Source organism: Pelobates fuscus, chromosome 4 (genome assembly GCF_036172605.1).
Source record: "Pelobates fuscus isolate aPelFus1 chromosome 4, aPelFus1.pri, whole genome shotgun sequence".
Lineage (NCBI taxonomy): Eukaryota > Metazoa > Chordata > Amphibia > Anura > Pelobatidae > Pelobates > Pelobates fuscus.
The window spans coordinates 24,997,345-25,012,335 of NC_086320.1; the positions used below are offsets into that span (position 1 = coordinate 24,997,345).

General features: G+C 37.8%; 1 protein-coding gene across 2 annotated transcripts in view; it reads left to right on the forward strand.

The window, feature by feature from the left end:
* COL22A1 (collagen type XXII alpha 1 chain) overlaps positions 1-14,991 on the forward strand; it is a 321,826-nt gene that overhangs the window by 255,465 nt on the left and 51,370 nt on the right. For both annotated transcript variants that reach the window (XM_063451032.1, XM_063451033.1), the window contains exons 41-46: positions 9,232-9,309; positions 10,316-10,351; positions 11,223-11,276; positions 12,491-12,535; positions 13,806-13,853; positions 14,742-14,855. In XM_063451032.1, coding sequence (XP_063307102.1) covers positions 9,232-9,309; positions 10,316-10,351; positions 11,223-11,276; positions 12,491-12,535; positions 13,806-13,853; positions 14,742-14,855 — 375 coding nt within the window. The remainder of the gene's footprint in view (positions 1-9,231; positions 9,310-10,315; positions 10,352-11,222; positions 11,277-12,490; positions 12,536-13,805; positions 13,854-14,741; positions 14,856-14,991) is intronic.

Below are 14,991 nucleotides of genomic sequence, written 5' to 3' on the forward strand. Positions count from 1 at the left end.
AGATATGGGAGAAGCACTGCACATACACTAATAAGTCACAACAATAAAACCACCTTTCTAATATTAATATTATTATCATTATTTATATAGCGACAACATATTCTGTAGCATCTTTACAATTAAAAAATGGGGATATTTGACAACAAGTCTTCCATACATAATAAAGCAAAGACAAGAGGAGAAGAAGGACCTGCTCAAACAAGCTTACAATCTATGAGGAAGGGGTAAAGACACACAAGAGAAGTAACAGCATGTCGGAGAGGGTAGAGATTGATAGATAAGAGGCCTATGTTGAAGTAAGAGTTTAGAGACAGACTGGATGTGAGAAAAAGACACAAAGTGGAAAATAACACAAATGCATTGATCTTGTGGGGTTGGGTGATAGGTGTGCCATTGACTTGCAGAGAGATTGATGAAAAAGGAATATTTGAGGGAGGAAAAATGTGAACCTCAGTTTTAGAAAGATTAAGTAATAGAAAACAGGAAGACATCCTGTTAGAGACAGAAATTTGTGACATGATTCAAGAGAGCAGGAGAAATATCAGGGGAGGAGAGGTAAAGCTGTGTATCATCAGCATATAGATGGCACTGAAATCCAAAGGAGTTAATACGGTTACCAAGAGAAGCAGTGTAGATAGAGCACAAAAGAGGACCAAGAATAGAGCCTTTGGGAACACCAACTGAAACAAGCAGTAAAGGAGGAGGTGGCACCACAGTAATGAATGAGCATTTAGTAAGTACTGAATGAGCGTTCAGAAAGATAGGATGCCCATGCACCTGGCCATCCGCCTCATCTAAAAGAAAAAGCCATTCATCAGACAAGGCAACCGTCTTGCATTGCTTCATGATTCAGCTGTGATGCTAATGTCCCATTGAAGGTGTTTTCAGCAGTGGTAGGTACTAATCACTGCATACTGGGAACGCCCCACAAGACTTGACATGCTTTAGATGCTTTCACCCATGTCGTCTAGCCATCACTATTTGGTCCTTGTCAAAGTCACTCAGATCTTTTCACGTGACCATTTTTCCTGCTTCCAACACATGAAATTCAAGAACTGACTGTTCACTTACTGCCTAATATACCTTGACAGTTGCCATTGTAATTATATAATCAATGCTATTCACTTCACCTGTCACCGGTTTTAATTTTGTAGCTGATCAGTATGTGCACATTCAATGTCCATGCATAAATGTACTTACCCATATTAAAGGATCACTATAGGGTCAGGAACACAAACATGTATTCCTGACCCTATAGTGTTAAAACCACCCCTCATGGCTACATAAATATAGCAAACTCTAACTGTATTTAAGCCAGAAGCTGTAACTCTGCATGCTGTTTGCCCTCCCCCCTCACCCCCCCCCCCCCCAGAAAGCAGGCTGCTGACATCAGCAGAAGTGGTAGCCTGATCCAATCACAATGCTTCCCCATAGGATGTGCTGAGACTGACAAAGAGGCAGATCAGGGGCAGAGCCAGCATGATTCAAACACAGCCCTGGCCAATCAGCATCGCCTCATAGAGATGAATTGATCAATGAATCTCTATGAGGAAAGTTCAGTGTCTGCATGCAGAGGGAGGGGACACTGAATGTTTGGAAGCATTTTAGGCAGCCATGACCCATGAAGGATCTCTAACAGCCATCTGAGGAGTGGCCAGTGAAGTTATCACTAGGCTGTGATATAAACACTGCATTTTCTCTGACAAAAGACAGTGTTTACAGCAAAAAGCCTGAAGGTAATGATTCTGCTCACCACAACAAATTCAATAAGCTGTAGTTGTTCTGGTGCCTATAGTGTCCCTTTACTTTATTTGAAAGCATTAGTGTTTCTACTTACTTGAATGAAAGTGAGTGGAGCCCTCTTGGATGCACAGTAAGTTGCACACGTTGATCCTATTTATTCCTATAGCAGAAATACTGCACATGTATCATTTTATGTCTTTTCCGAATCTGACCTAATTTTTTATGTATACAAACAACTTTAAAGTAAAAAGCTGCACTTTATTCCACTTTGTCACAAATGTTATCTTTACTGCGCACTACACAGTTATTTCTATTTTTAACATCGGATTGACGTAATATAGCAAAATCTCTTCTTTTAAGTGTTTATCATGTAAAGTCAAGTTTGAAAAATGAAGCATTTAAGAATGAAGCTCTCACATACTGATTAACTGACTTTTGCACAAGACTGTGTCCAAGATGTAGCTAAAATTTTAATTAATATACTATCTTGAAACATGGTTTTACAAGGCTTAGTTAATTGTCGATGTCTACTCTACTGTAAATAATGGAAAAACGTTAACGATGACCATATATACCTGGTAAAATATTTTATGAATAAATATGTAGAATTAAGAAACCAAATAGACATATCTAAGAGAAACACTTATTGAATTAATTTATTTTGTTCCAGCAACATATGCTTAAAATATTCCAAAATGTTATAAAATTTAGGAGTAAGATTTTCGGTAGCATATCTGTGCACCTTTTCCCAGGGTTAACTTCTGTGTGATGTGCCTGGTACTCTGGGAGGGCTGGCATAGGGGGCGGGGAGGTCAATTCCCTCTGGACCACTCTAATTTTGCCATTTGGACTTTGTTCACGGAATAACCTGGCCAGAGATCTCTGGATTACATATGCCAAAAACATTGTTCATTGGCACATAACCACCCTTCCAGGGCCAAAAGTTGACAACCCTCCCCTGGTTGTCATATTGATTGGCAACACAATGGATTGTGACACCAGACATGACTTCAGTTGGTTGTCACATTGCCTCAAGAAGAAGCTGTAACAGGCAATATATAAAGTAGATATAGACAGCTCCCTTCACATTCCAGTTAATGTAATTCTGGGGAGGAGTTCCTGATGCCTCAGCTACCCTGCTTTTATAATTACTTATAGACCTGGACAACACAATGCCAAAGCTGATTCTTTGTCCAGGCAATTCGATGTGAGTGAAGAGGAGAGGGCAGATTACGTTTTATTATTCCCCCAGAAAGAATCATAGCCACAATGGTAATTTCCGCATCTGTATCCTCTTCAATGTTAAGTCGCATCATAGCTACTCAATCTGAGTCCCCTGAAGACAAGCCTAGTGATAAACTATTTGTTACCCCTACTATCAGACAGAAAGTTATGTCTTTATGTCATGACAGCAAACCCGCCGGACATCCAGGTATAACCAAGACCACCAATCTTGTAACTCATGACTTCTGGTGGCTTTCCCTAAAGAGGGATATTAAGGACTATGCGCTTGCTTGTGACACTTGTGCAGCCAACAAGACCATTCACCAGGTGCCATGTGGATTGTTCCAACCTTTACCCATACCCACTAAACCCTGGTACAACTTGTCTATTAATTTTATAGTAGAACTTCCCTCTTCCAATGGACATACGTTCATACTCATGGTCGTAGATAGGTTTTCTAAGATGGCTCATTTCATACCCCTGAGGAAACTCCCCTCAGCAGAATTAGCTACGATTTTCACCAGAGAGATATTCCGTCTACATGGCATACCGGAACAAATTGTATCTGACAGGGGTAGTCAATTTGTTTCTCGCTTCTGGAGGGCCTTTGCTCTGAGATGGTCCAAACAAATGGTTAAATTGTCCTTTTCCTACTCTTACCATCCTCAGACTAATGGTGGCTTGTGGCTTGGTGAATGGTGTCGGGAGCAAGGATTTGGCTTTATTGCTCATGGTAGCTCTGTTTGGAATGGAAATAAACTGTACAAAAAAGATGGTTTGCATCTTTCTCAAAAGGGAACAAATGTTCTCAGTGAGCAGTTCAGAGGTTTTGCTAGGATGTATTTAAACTAGGAGGGGGGGGCAAAAGGGTGATAAAACATCAATCCAATTGTCCCCCAAAACAAGGACAGAAGGTGCCTGTAGCAAGTGTGTTAAAAAAATGATAAGCTTAGAGTCATGTCTACAAATGCTCGCAGTTTAGGGAATAAGATCCATGAACTTGTGGCAATAATGGCAACTGATAGTGTAGATTTAGTCGCTGTTACTGAGACATGGTATAATGAGAAAAATGACTGGGACATAGCAATACCAGGGTACTCTTTATATAGAAAAGACAGGGAAGGCAAGAAAGGGGGAGGGATGGCCCTGTATGTAAAGGATAGCATAAAATCTAGCCTAATAAAGGTTAGTGAGGTGAACATAGAGTCTGTTTGGGTTACGATAGAATTTGGTAATCAGGACAAATTGAAGAGTTAGATAATCTACTAGTTGAAGAAATAGCTAAAATGAAAATGAAGGGGGAAGTTATCATCATGGGTGACTTTAATCTTCCTGATGTGAATTGGAAAACAAAAATAGCTACTTGTGCCAGGAGCACACATATTCTAAACTCCCTACTGGGATTGTCTCTAAAACAAGTCGTTGAGGAGCCAACTCGTAAAGAGGCCATACTAGATTTAGTGTTAACAAATGGAGATTTGGTATCAGATATTACTGTAGGTGAACGTTTAGGATCCAGTGATCATCAGTCAGTGTGGTTTAATATAAGAACAGTGACTGAGTCACACCACACAAAAACAAAAGTTTTAGACTTTAGAAAAACAGACTTTTCTAAAATTAGAATATGTGTAAAGGAGTCATTATCAGACTGGAGCAATTTAAATGGAGTCCAAAAGAAATGGGATTATTTAAAAGTTGCACTACTGAAGGCAACAGAAAATTGCATTAGGCTTGTCAGTAAAAGCAAAAAATTCAAGAAACCACTGTGGTACTCCGCAGATGTGGCCAAAATAGTAAAAAACAAAAAGTTAGCATTTAGTAATTATAAAAAAACCCAGAGTGAGGAAGACAGAATGACCTATAAGATTAGGCAGAAAGAGGCTAAGCAAGTTATAAGAGCTTCCAAATCACACACAGAAGAGAAAATAGCACAGTCAGTAAAAAATGGGGACAAAACTTTTTTTAGATACATAAATGAGAAAAGAAAAGTAAAACAAGGATTAGTTAGATTAAAAACAAAAGAAGGAAGGTATGTAGATGAGGATAAAGGTCTAGCTGACTGCCTCAATGAATATTTTTGTTCGGTATTTACAGATGAAAATGAAGGAAAGGGACCTCAGTTAAGAAAAAGGATAAATGAGTCATTTATTACATGTGAGTTTACAGAGGAAGAGGTTCTATTTCAACTGTCAAAAGTAAAGACAAATAAGTCAATGGGACCTGATGAAATACACCCAAAGCTATTAAAAGAGCTTAGTGGTGTACTAGCAAAACCATTAACAGATTTATTTAACCAATCATTGATAACAGGAATAGTCCCAGAAGATTGGAAGTTGGCGAATGTTGTGCCCATTCACAAGAAAGGTAATAGGGAGGAGTCGGGCAACTATAGGCCAGTAAGCCTTACTTCAGTAGTGGGGAAAGTGATGGAAACCATGTTAAAGGATAGGATTGTTGAACATCTAAAAACACATGGATTTCAAGATCAGAGACAACATGGGTTTACTTCAGGGAGATCATGCCAAACTAATCTTATTTTTTTTTTTGATTGGGTAACTAAAATTATAGATCAGGGTGGTGCAGTAGACATTGCTTACCTAGATTTCAGTAAGGCTTTTGACACTGTTGCACATAGAAGGCTTATCAATAAACTACAATCTTTGAGTTTGGATTCCAATATTGTTGAATGGGTAAGGCAGTGGCTGAGTGACAGGCAACAGAGGGTTGTAGTCAATGCAGTATATTCGAAGCTTGGGCTTGTCACCAGTGGGGTACCTCAGGGATCTGTACTTGGACCCATTCTCTTTAATATTTTTATTAGTGATATTGCAGAAGGTCTTGATGGTAAGGTGTGTCTTTTTGCGGATGATACTAAGATATGTAACAGGGTTGATGTTCCCGGAGGGATAAGCCAAATGGAAAATGATTTAGGTAAACTAGAAAAATGGTCAGAGTTGTGGCAACTGACATTTAATGTGGATAAGTGCAAGATAATGCATCTTGGACATAAAAACCCAAGGGCAGAGTACAGAATATTTGATAGAGTCCTAACCTCAACATCTGAGGAAAGGGATTTAGGGGTGATTATTTCTGATGACTTAAAGGTAGGCAGACAATGTAATAGAGCAGCAGGAAATGCTAGCAGAATGCTTGGTTGTATAGGGAGAGGTATTAGCAGTAGAAAGAGGGAAGTGCTCATGCCATTGTACAGAACACTGGTGAGACCTCACTTGGAGTACTGTACACAGTACTGGAGACCCTATCTTCAGAAGGATATTGATACCTTAGAGAGAGTTCAAAGAAGGGCTACTAAACTGGTTCATGGATTGCAGGATAAAACTTACCAGGAAAGGTTAAAGGATCTTAACATGTATAGCTTGGAGGAAAGACGAGACAGGGGGGATATGATAGAATCATTTAAATACATAAAGGGAATCAACACAGTAAAGGAGGAGACTATATTTAAAAGAAGAAAAACTACCACAACAAGAGGACATAGTCTTAAATTAGAGGGACAAAGGTTTAAAAATAATATCAGGAAGTATTACTTTACTGAGAGGGTAGTGGATGCATGGAATAGCCTTCCAGCTGAAGTGGTAGAGGTTAACACAGTAAAGGAGTTTAAGCATGCGTGGGATAGGCATAAGGCTATCCTAACTATAAGATAAGGCCAGGGACTAATGAAAGTATTTAGAAAACTGGGCAGACTAGATGGGCCGAATGGTTCTTATCTGCCGTCACATTCTATGTTTCTATGTTTCTATGTTTCTAATTGAGCTGCCGAACATGCCAACCAGACTCTTGAGCAGTATATCCGTTGTTTTGTTTTACATCACCAAGATGATTGGGCTGAGGTTGCTCACAATAACGCCGCTCACAGATCCTCTTGGTTCATCACTTTTTACATAGTCTATGGCCCGCATCTTGTTGTTCTTCCGACTGCATTCACTTCACAGGGAATGCCAGCTCTGAATGAACACATGACTGGTTTGCATAGTACTTGGGAGCAAGTTCAACAACTATTGGCTAAGGCTGCTCAGAGACAGAAGGTACAGGCAGATAGGCATCAGTGTGCAGCTCCTTCCTATGTGGTGGGGGATAGGGTTTGGCTCTCTACCCAAAATATCTGTCTCCGTGTGCCCTCCATGAAATACGCTTCTTCTTTTATTGGTCCTTTCTGTATCCTACACGAAGTGAACCTGGTATCGTATGCTCTAGAATTGCCTCGTTCCATGCATATGACTATCTCTATGTCTTCCATTCCTTCCTGTTGAAACCTTTGATATGTAATCAATTCACTGGACCTCGCACTTCTCCACCTCCTGTATTGGTTGAGGGGGAATATGAAGTTGCTGCTGTCCTTGACTCTAGTTCTAGAGGGGTAGTCTACACTATCTGTACCATTGGAAGGGGTATGGTCCTGAGGAATGTTCATGGGTCCCTCGGGCTGATATGCATGCTCTTCGGTTGATCCGTTCCTTTAATCGCCATCACCTGGTCCTTCACGCCCGGTGGGCGTGTCCTCCTCGGGGGGGGGGGGAAGGATATTGTGGCACTACTTACCTCCAACATTGAGGGGAACTCACCTCCCTCGAGCCATGCAGACCCCCTCCTGCAAAACTACACGGTCACGCAGCAGGACTTCTATAAATAGATATGGATTTGACGTCACACCCACTCTTAAAGTGACCACATCATCATTGTGGTCTTAATCTGTTTTGGATCACAGCGATGACATGGAAATATCAGAAATTAGGTAAGCCTATTTAAGGCTTGTTGCAGACCCCATTTATTACTTTATTGTGGATTCTGTTCAAACCCTTGTTTAGTGCTCCTAGTAATTCCCTTGTGATTTCCTGTGTTTGACCTTGTCTTTGTATTTGACTCGTGATTTCTAGTATCCTGACCCTGGCTTCGTATTTGGCTCATGATTTCTGGTATCCTGACCCCGACATCGTATCTTACTCGTGATTTCTGTTATCCTGACCTGGCTTTGTCTTGACCTTGATTTATCTTAGCCTGGTTTCTTGTTGTATTAATACGTTGAGTCCGCCCATTCTAAGGCTTGGTAATCCACCTTTTGGATCCACCTTTCCTGCATGTTGGGGTACGACTCCCGTGACACCTATTGTGTAACTCAACTTGACTGTGTCAAGTTGGAAGAGGACATCCAGAAATGTTCCTTGAACTCCCTGAATGTTATAAGAAGATGCAGCATGGTGCAAATTTTGTTTCATTCTTATTGAGTCATAGACAGTATTTCTATGACAAATACATTTCCGGTTTATCTCAGCTATGGTGTTCCTATTCTAGAAGCATAATTATCCAATAGGTCTTAAAGCGGCACTGTCATGCCGAATCCCGTTTTTTTTTAACCCCCCTCTCGCCTCCACTACATCCAATTGACCCCCTAGTCACCCCCAAATGCCCCTAAGCCCCCACATTACCTATTTTTTATTCTTTATCTTCTGCCCCGATCTTTATTCAGGGCACCACCATCTTTGTGTGGGTAGGTGAAGTCCCTGTGGGACACGTCATCTGCCCACACTAGACAGACTGTGAGATTGCCGCACATGCCCAGTGAAACACCTGGACATGCGAACGGGAATTTCACCTATTCATTCATTCATCAGACAGCCGAATGAATAGAAAAAATCAAACGAACAAACAAATGCCGAATATCAGTGTTCGTTTGTTTGTTCGGTTTATTACAAGGAGGGAGCTACCGACATATGCGTGTCATCGTTTTTTGGCAAAATATTCTTGGGGAGGGGGTGGCTGTGAATTATCCTTTTTTTCAGCTTGTTGATCCAAGGAGAAGTAGGGAAATCATGCTCCACTACTGAAGTATTTTGTTTTCTTAATTTGTGGCTAAACATTTACTTTTAGGATGCAGGAACAGATATGTGTGGAAGCATGAACTTAAAGGAATGGAGTGTTTTTTCAGTCTATAGTGTCATCCAACATTCTCTATTTGGACACATTAATAAAACTGTGCTGCTTGAAAAAAGTACAATAAAGGGAAACCAACTTACCCTAAATATTATCACTGTAACTCTGCTATTAAAGAAGAACCATTGTGCAATATATATCTTAAAGGCACTGAAACGCCTTTTTAATCTCACCAAACCCCTATTTTAATCTCTGTGCAGAATTGGGAATTATTGTGCCAGATGTTCTTTGGTGATGTGATAAAATGAGGAATTATGCACATATTATTACATGGTAGTGGCACTGTTCTTATTTAAATCATTTTAATTGTAGGGTGAAAGAGGAGCACCTGGTCTTCCAGGCCAGCCGGGAAGCAGAGGACCTCCAGGAGTAGGAATCGATGGAACTCCAGTGAGTGATCTATAGAACAATTTGTTTCTGCATGTTTTGTCCAGCAAAAATCCCCTACGTTGAGTACATTTGATTATTATTCTAACATAGATGGTAAAGCTTAACATGACTTTGTCACAATAAATAACAAATTGACTTAAAAACGCACAACTACTAGTTAGCCACTGAAGTACAAATGTTGAAGAATACATCTCTAATACAGTTACTAGCATTAACAAATGCTCTACAATCCATTATACTGTATGATTGGGATAAGTTTAATTTTAGAAGTTTAATTTTTTTAAGCCTTATACAATAAGTGAATACAATCCATTCTCTAACTTTGACCTTATTAGGACATAGTACGGAAACCGATTTTATATAAAGACGGTTCCTGTTAATCACATTAATCACACTGCTTTAAAAATCTTATAGATAAAGAAATGTGTCTACTGCTTAGTCAGTTTCCTTATTAGGTTTAAATCTTCTGGGGTCAGCTCAATACCTATTTCAGTCCCCCGTGACCGGTGAACAAATTGCTTTAGATTTATTAGTTAACAGTTTATTTATTCCAGCAGATCTCAAAGGTGAGACTTTACTTGGGTAACAAATCAATAATTAGAACTGGGTTTGTACAATTTTGTTTATATATTTCTTACTGAAAAGTCTTTTTCATATTTTTATCTTGAAACCATACTTTAAAAATGCGTTTGTTTGCCAACCCTCCGAAACTTAGATAAGACATGAGATGAAAGAAGTAGATAGACAGCTAAACCAAATGATCTGTTAGCTCTTATCCTTACAAGTATTTGTTCTGATATGAAAATCTATCAGATGTTTGAGGAGTTATGTCACTTGCTCACTTCAATGCTAATCTTTACTATAACCTTATAGCTGAGTTTTGCCTTCTTGTGTACTCATACAAAAACTTTCTTTCAAAGCTGAAAAATTACTGACATTTCCAAATGTAGCTCAGATCAAATGATATTGAAAGCTTTCTGGTGATTTTACATTTTTTCTTTTACAGGGAACAATAGGACCTCCCGGAGAGAAAGGAGAACAGGTACTATTAAAAAAAAAAAAAAATATATATATATATATATATATATATATATATATATTATATAAAGTTGATTTTCTCACCCCTCCTGGGTGGTATGTTTATTCCTCATTCTCGGGTCCTCTACCAGAGGCCTGGGAGTTTGAGGGTTCTGCGCAATATCTTAGCTGTTCCTAGAACTGCACTCTTCTGGACAGCGATCTGAGATGTCCCAACTGGAATCTGTTGCAGTCACAACTGGTACTCCTACTGCCTTCACTTTCCACATCCTTTCTAGTTCTTCTTTCAGTCCTTGGTATAAACTTACCTGCAGATAATTGTCAACCTGAATCCATATATTTATAACAGAGCTCCACAGCAATAATACTCCCAGTAATGTGTTTATTGTATAACAGAGCTCCACAGTAATAATACTCCCAGTAATGTGTCTGAGTGTATAACAGAGCTCCACAGCAATAATACTCCCAGTAATGTGCCTAAGTGTAAAACAGAGCTCCACAGCAATAATACTCCCAGTAATGTGACTGAGTGTATAACAGAGCTCCACAGCAATAATACTCCCAGTTATGTGTCTGAGTGTATCACAGAGCTCCACAGCAATAATACTCCCAGTAATGTGTCTGAGTGTATAACAGAGCTCCACAGCAATAATACTCCCAGTAATGTGTCTTTAAACTACAATAAATGTGTTTAGAAACCAGTCTGTGTAAATAAGATACATTGTTCTTGTTCTAAATTAGTTGTATAATTTACACCACTCACACCCCTAAAATGAAAGTGTCCCTCTTTGTCCATGTGAAATGTTGAGTTATGCTATTGTCATGAAGGAGTTAAATGTTTAATCTTAAATATTTCATTATTTATTTTCCTACAGGGTTCCAGAGGACTTATTGGACCACCTGGTCCCTCTGGCCCTGCCGGACAGGATGTAAGTAAGGGTTTTGTGCATTAGGTTAATATTATCTTTATTCCTATCCTAATAACATTCACTTTAAACTGTGTTGAAGGGTGTATGCATATGACTTACTTGAAAATATTTTTGTATTCCTGAAGATACGTGTGTGAAGATGTGTGGCAGACTGATCAAGGTGCATCCAAAATGAAAGATTGGCCTTTCATTATTCTCATTGGCTGTACTCAGTATGTTTTAGATCAGGGGTCTTCAAACTCCGACCCCCCAGATGTTGCTGAACTACAACTCCCATGATTCTTTCAATTACATAGATAGCCAGAGAATCATGGGAGTTGTAGTTCAACAACCTCTGGGGGGCCGGAGTTTGAAGACCCGTGTTTTAGATAGAAACAGGAATTGCTTTCTCTTTTTTAATTTACCCCAATGAAAGATCTTGTAAAAAAAAGTCCAAAACACACGACAATCAAAAATATAGTTCCAAAGTAAATTGGGTAGAAAAACTATCTACGTCCAACTAGATTAAATAAATACATTGTCTCATTAACCTTTACACACTTTGTTGTTGCTGTTGATCCCAAAGAAGATTTAAAACTTACACTGAATTCACTTATTAACTTATGGTTGTTGTTCCAAAGAGTAAGAAAAAAAACATGTTTTTTTTTTTTTTTTTTTAAAAGCTAATTGGTTGTCAAGGATGACTTATTTCAGAATAAATATATGGCTGCTTCTTTAGTTCTTCGGTGCGATCTCATTATTTGTATATTTCTTTTGATTTTTTTTAATTAAATCAGAATATAAAATTATTTTTCTCACCAATAATAGCTGTTTCTGAATAATAATCTCAAAGTGTCCTACTTTAAGTAACAGACATTTTAATCACTAATGAATATCGATTTATTTAACGGAAGCTAAAAATAACCCCAGACAGCCTTTTTGTTCTTTAATAATAATATATTCAGTGAACGACATAGTCACATCATCCGATGCCAAGATGTCTTGACTAATGATATAGAACAAGCAGAACATATTTGTCATAAAGTATTCTTTTCTGCAGCAAAATAATTCATGAAGTTTATTTCTAAAGTCGATTTTAAATTGTTCCATGTTGTTAACGACCTAATAAGGAAAGCTTTAATTTACGTATGAAAGGTATACATAATTAATTTGATGGGATCTGAATTTTTCTCGGTGTGATTTGCATTGATCTATTCATTTTTACTTGTCTACAGGGTTTTCCAGGGAACCCTGGGGAAAGAGGACCTCCCGGTGAACCTGTAAGCTTTGTTATACAAGTTTAACTTTTATGTCATGTTTATTTTAATTACCAGACTATTAACTTTAATAAACCCTATAGAAAATCACTAAATCCCAACCCAGACCTCAAGTACCCCTCTACCTGTCCCGGATTTAGGGATTATCCTGTTGTGTCTAAAGTGTTTTTGTTTTTGTTTTTTTTTCTAAAAAGTCCTTAGGCACAATTGGGTAATCCTTAAATCTGGGACTTTTAGGGGTACTTGAGGACTGGGTTATTAACCACACTGCCCTAGACATTTTGGTAAAGCAGTTGCTTACATTGAGGTTTTATTTACTAATCTGAGAGGTCGTTACAGAGTTATATCTCACTCTGTCTTTTCTGGAGATTGAGCGATCTACCATCATAAAGATGTATAGATTAACCCCTTAAAGACCAAACTTCTGGAATAAAAGGGAATCATGATGTGTCAGACATGTCATGTGTCCTTAAGGGGTTAAAGGGTAATTAGATCTACTAAAAAAAATACAAATATTTTAAATCGAAATTGCAAAGAAAAACAATATAACTGTAAAAGTGTACATAAATAGATTTCTCTTTTTTAATTTGTATTGATCTATTTATAAAGCCTTATTTATGTTATTTTTGTTTATTTTATTTTATTTTTTATTTAAAATTGTGTTTTAAAAAATGTCAGTGGGTGCATTTTTTATGATGTGATATGATTTAACGGTGATATCTGATATTTTTTCTAATTTCTTGTCATGACATTTTGGGTGAACTATTGCTCTATTGGCCAACGAATATTTACAGTATGATAAAAACAGTACAGCTACAGGATGTGTATATATAAAAATTAACTTAGTTGGAGCATTAACAGAAATGCATGTATACGCATAATCCTGGTATTGTTACAATGAAACCTTTTAGGGATTGCTGTTTAGAGACCTACATGTGCTACATACATTGTGTGGGGGACTTTCGTTCTTCATATACCATGCCTAGGGACCTTTAGTCATTGAACATATGTCTGCATTATTTTCAATAATTGTACAACACTGCACACTTTCAAAGTTCTCAAAATATCACTGTTTCGTTACAAATCCTATAATTATTATGGCTATAGAACACATTCATGTTTGCCTGTGATTACTTTATGAATTTGTTTCCCAAATGACATTGTTAATACTTTAACTATACATAATAGTAATGTGCATGTATTAAACTCATACATTGATATATACTTTCCAATTTAGAGCATTGATACATTTTTTATTTTATTTTTTTTGAAGGGTCCAGCTTCAGTTCTTTCTCCAGGAGAAGTCAGTTTCTTGGTTAAAGTAAGAACACATATGTTTTATTCTACGTACTCAGAATCTTGATAGATGCATGGCGTCTATTGTGAAAGGTGTCGACGATAGGTCCACTTTAAACAACACTCTTAAGATTATGTTTGCAATATATAATAATGACACAAAATAAATATAATCTAACTTCAACATCTTTGATTATAATTTCATCACGTTCTTTGTTTACATGTATGCTATACTTGTTACCTGTACACCTAGATCTACACAGAACAAGTCAATGGGGCTTATTTCTGCATAGTTTATGAACCTTTCACTGAAGACTGTTGATCCAAAGGATAATGTGAAGACACAGAGAGTGAATGTAATATATGTGTAGATATTTCTCTATCTTTCACACAAGTTACTTTCCTGCCATAGTCCATCACCCTTTGTCTAGCCTAAGCTAAATAGGGATCTGAGAACTGAGATCTGTGAAACTGATGCATATATCTTCTTCTCTGTCTGTTAGACAACCATGTCATGATAAAGTCATGTTGGGTTCTTGCCAACCGGAGGTTCACAGTTACTACCATGACTATTACCAGAAAAAATCTACAGTATGGGAACCAGTAAAGTGATGTCATTAACATAACTATGTGTGAATGAGTCATTTATCAGCAAAAAAAAAAATACAGTTTTGACACGTTATGTAATTTAACAATGCGAAATATGGATAGTTGGATGGGTAGGTGGATGGGCAAAATGATAGACATAGAGACAGAACGACATTTTGAGAGACAGACAGACAAACAAACAGAGAGACATACGGAACAAAGAATGAATACATTTATCTTTCTTACCTTTATAAGTAATGAGCTAACAAGACTGATATTATTTCATGGAAATGTAAATGGTTTCAATCGTTCTATTACTCGAAAGGATGTTTGCCAAGATTGCCCACCCGGACCACAAGGACTTCCTGGAATTCCAGGATTTAAAGGCGATAAAGGGCTTCGGGGATCACAAGGAAGAGATGGAATTGATGGGAAAAAGGTATTATTTTTTTTTTTTACTATATTCTAGAGTCTACCACATTATTTATTTATTTATTATCACCATTTATATAGCGCCAACAAATTCCATAGCACTTCTCTAACCTCATTCTAAATTCACACCATGTACTGTATTG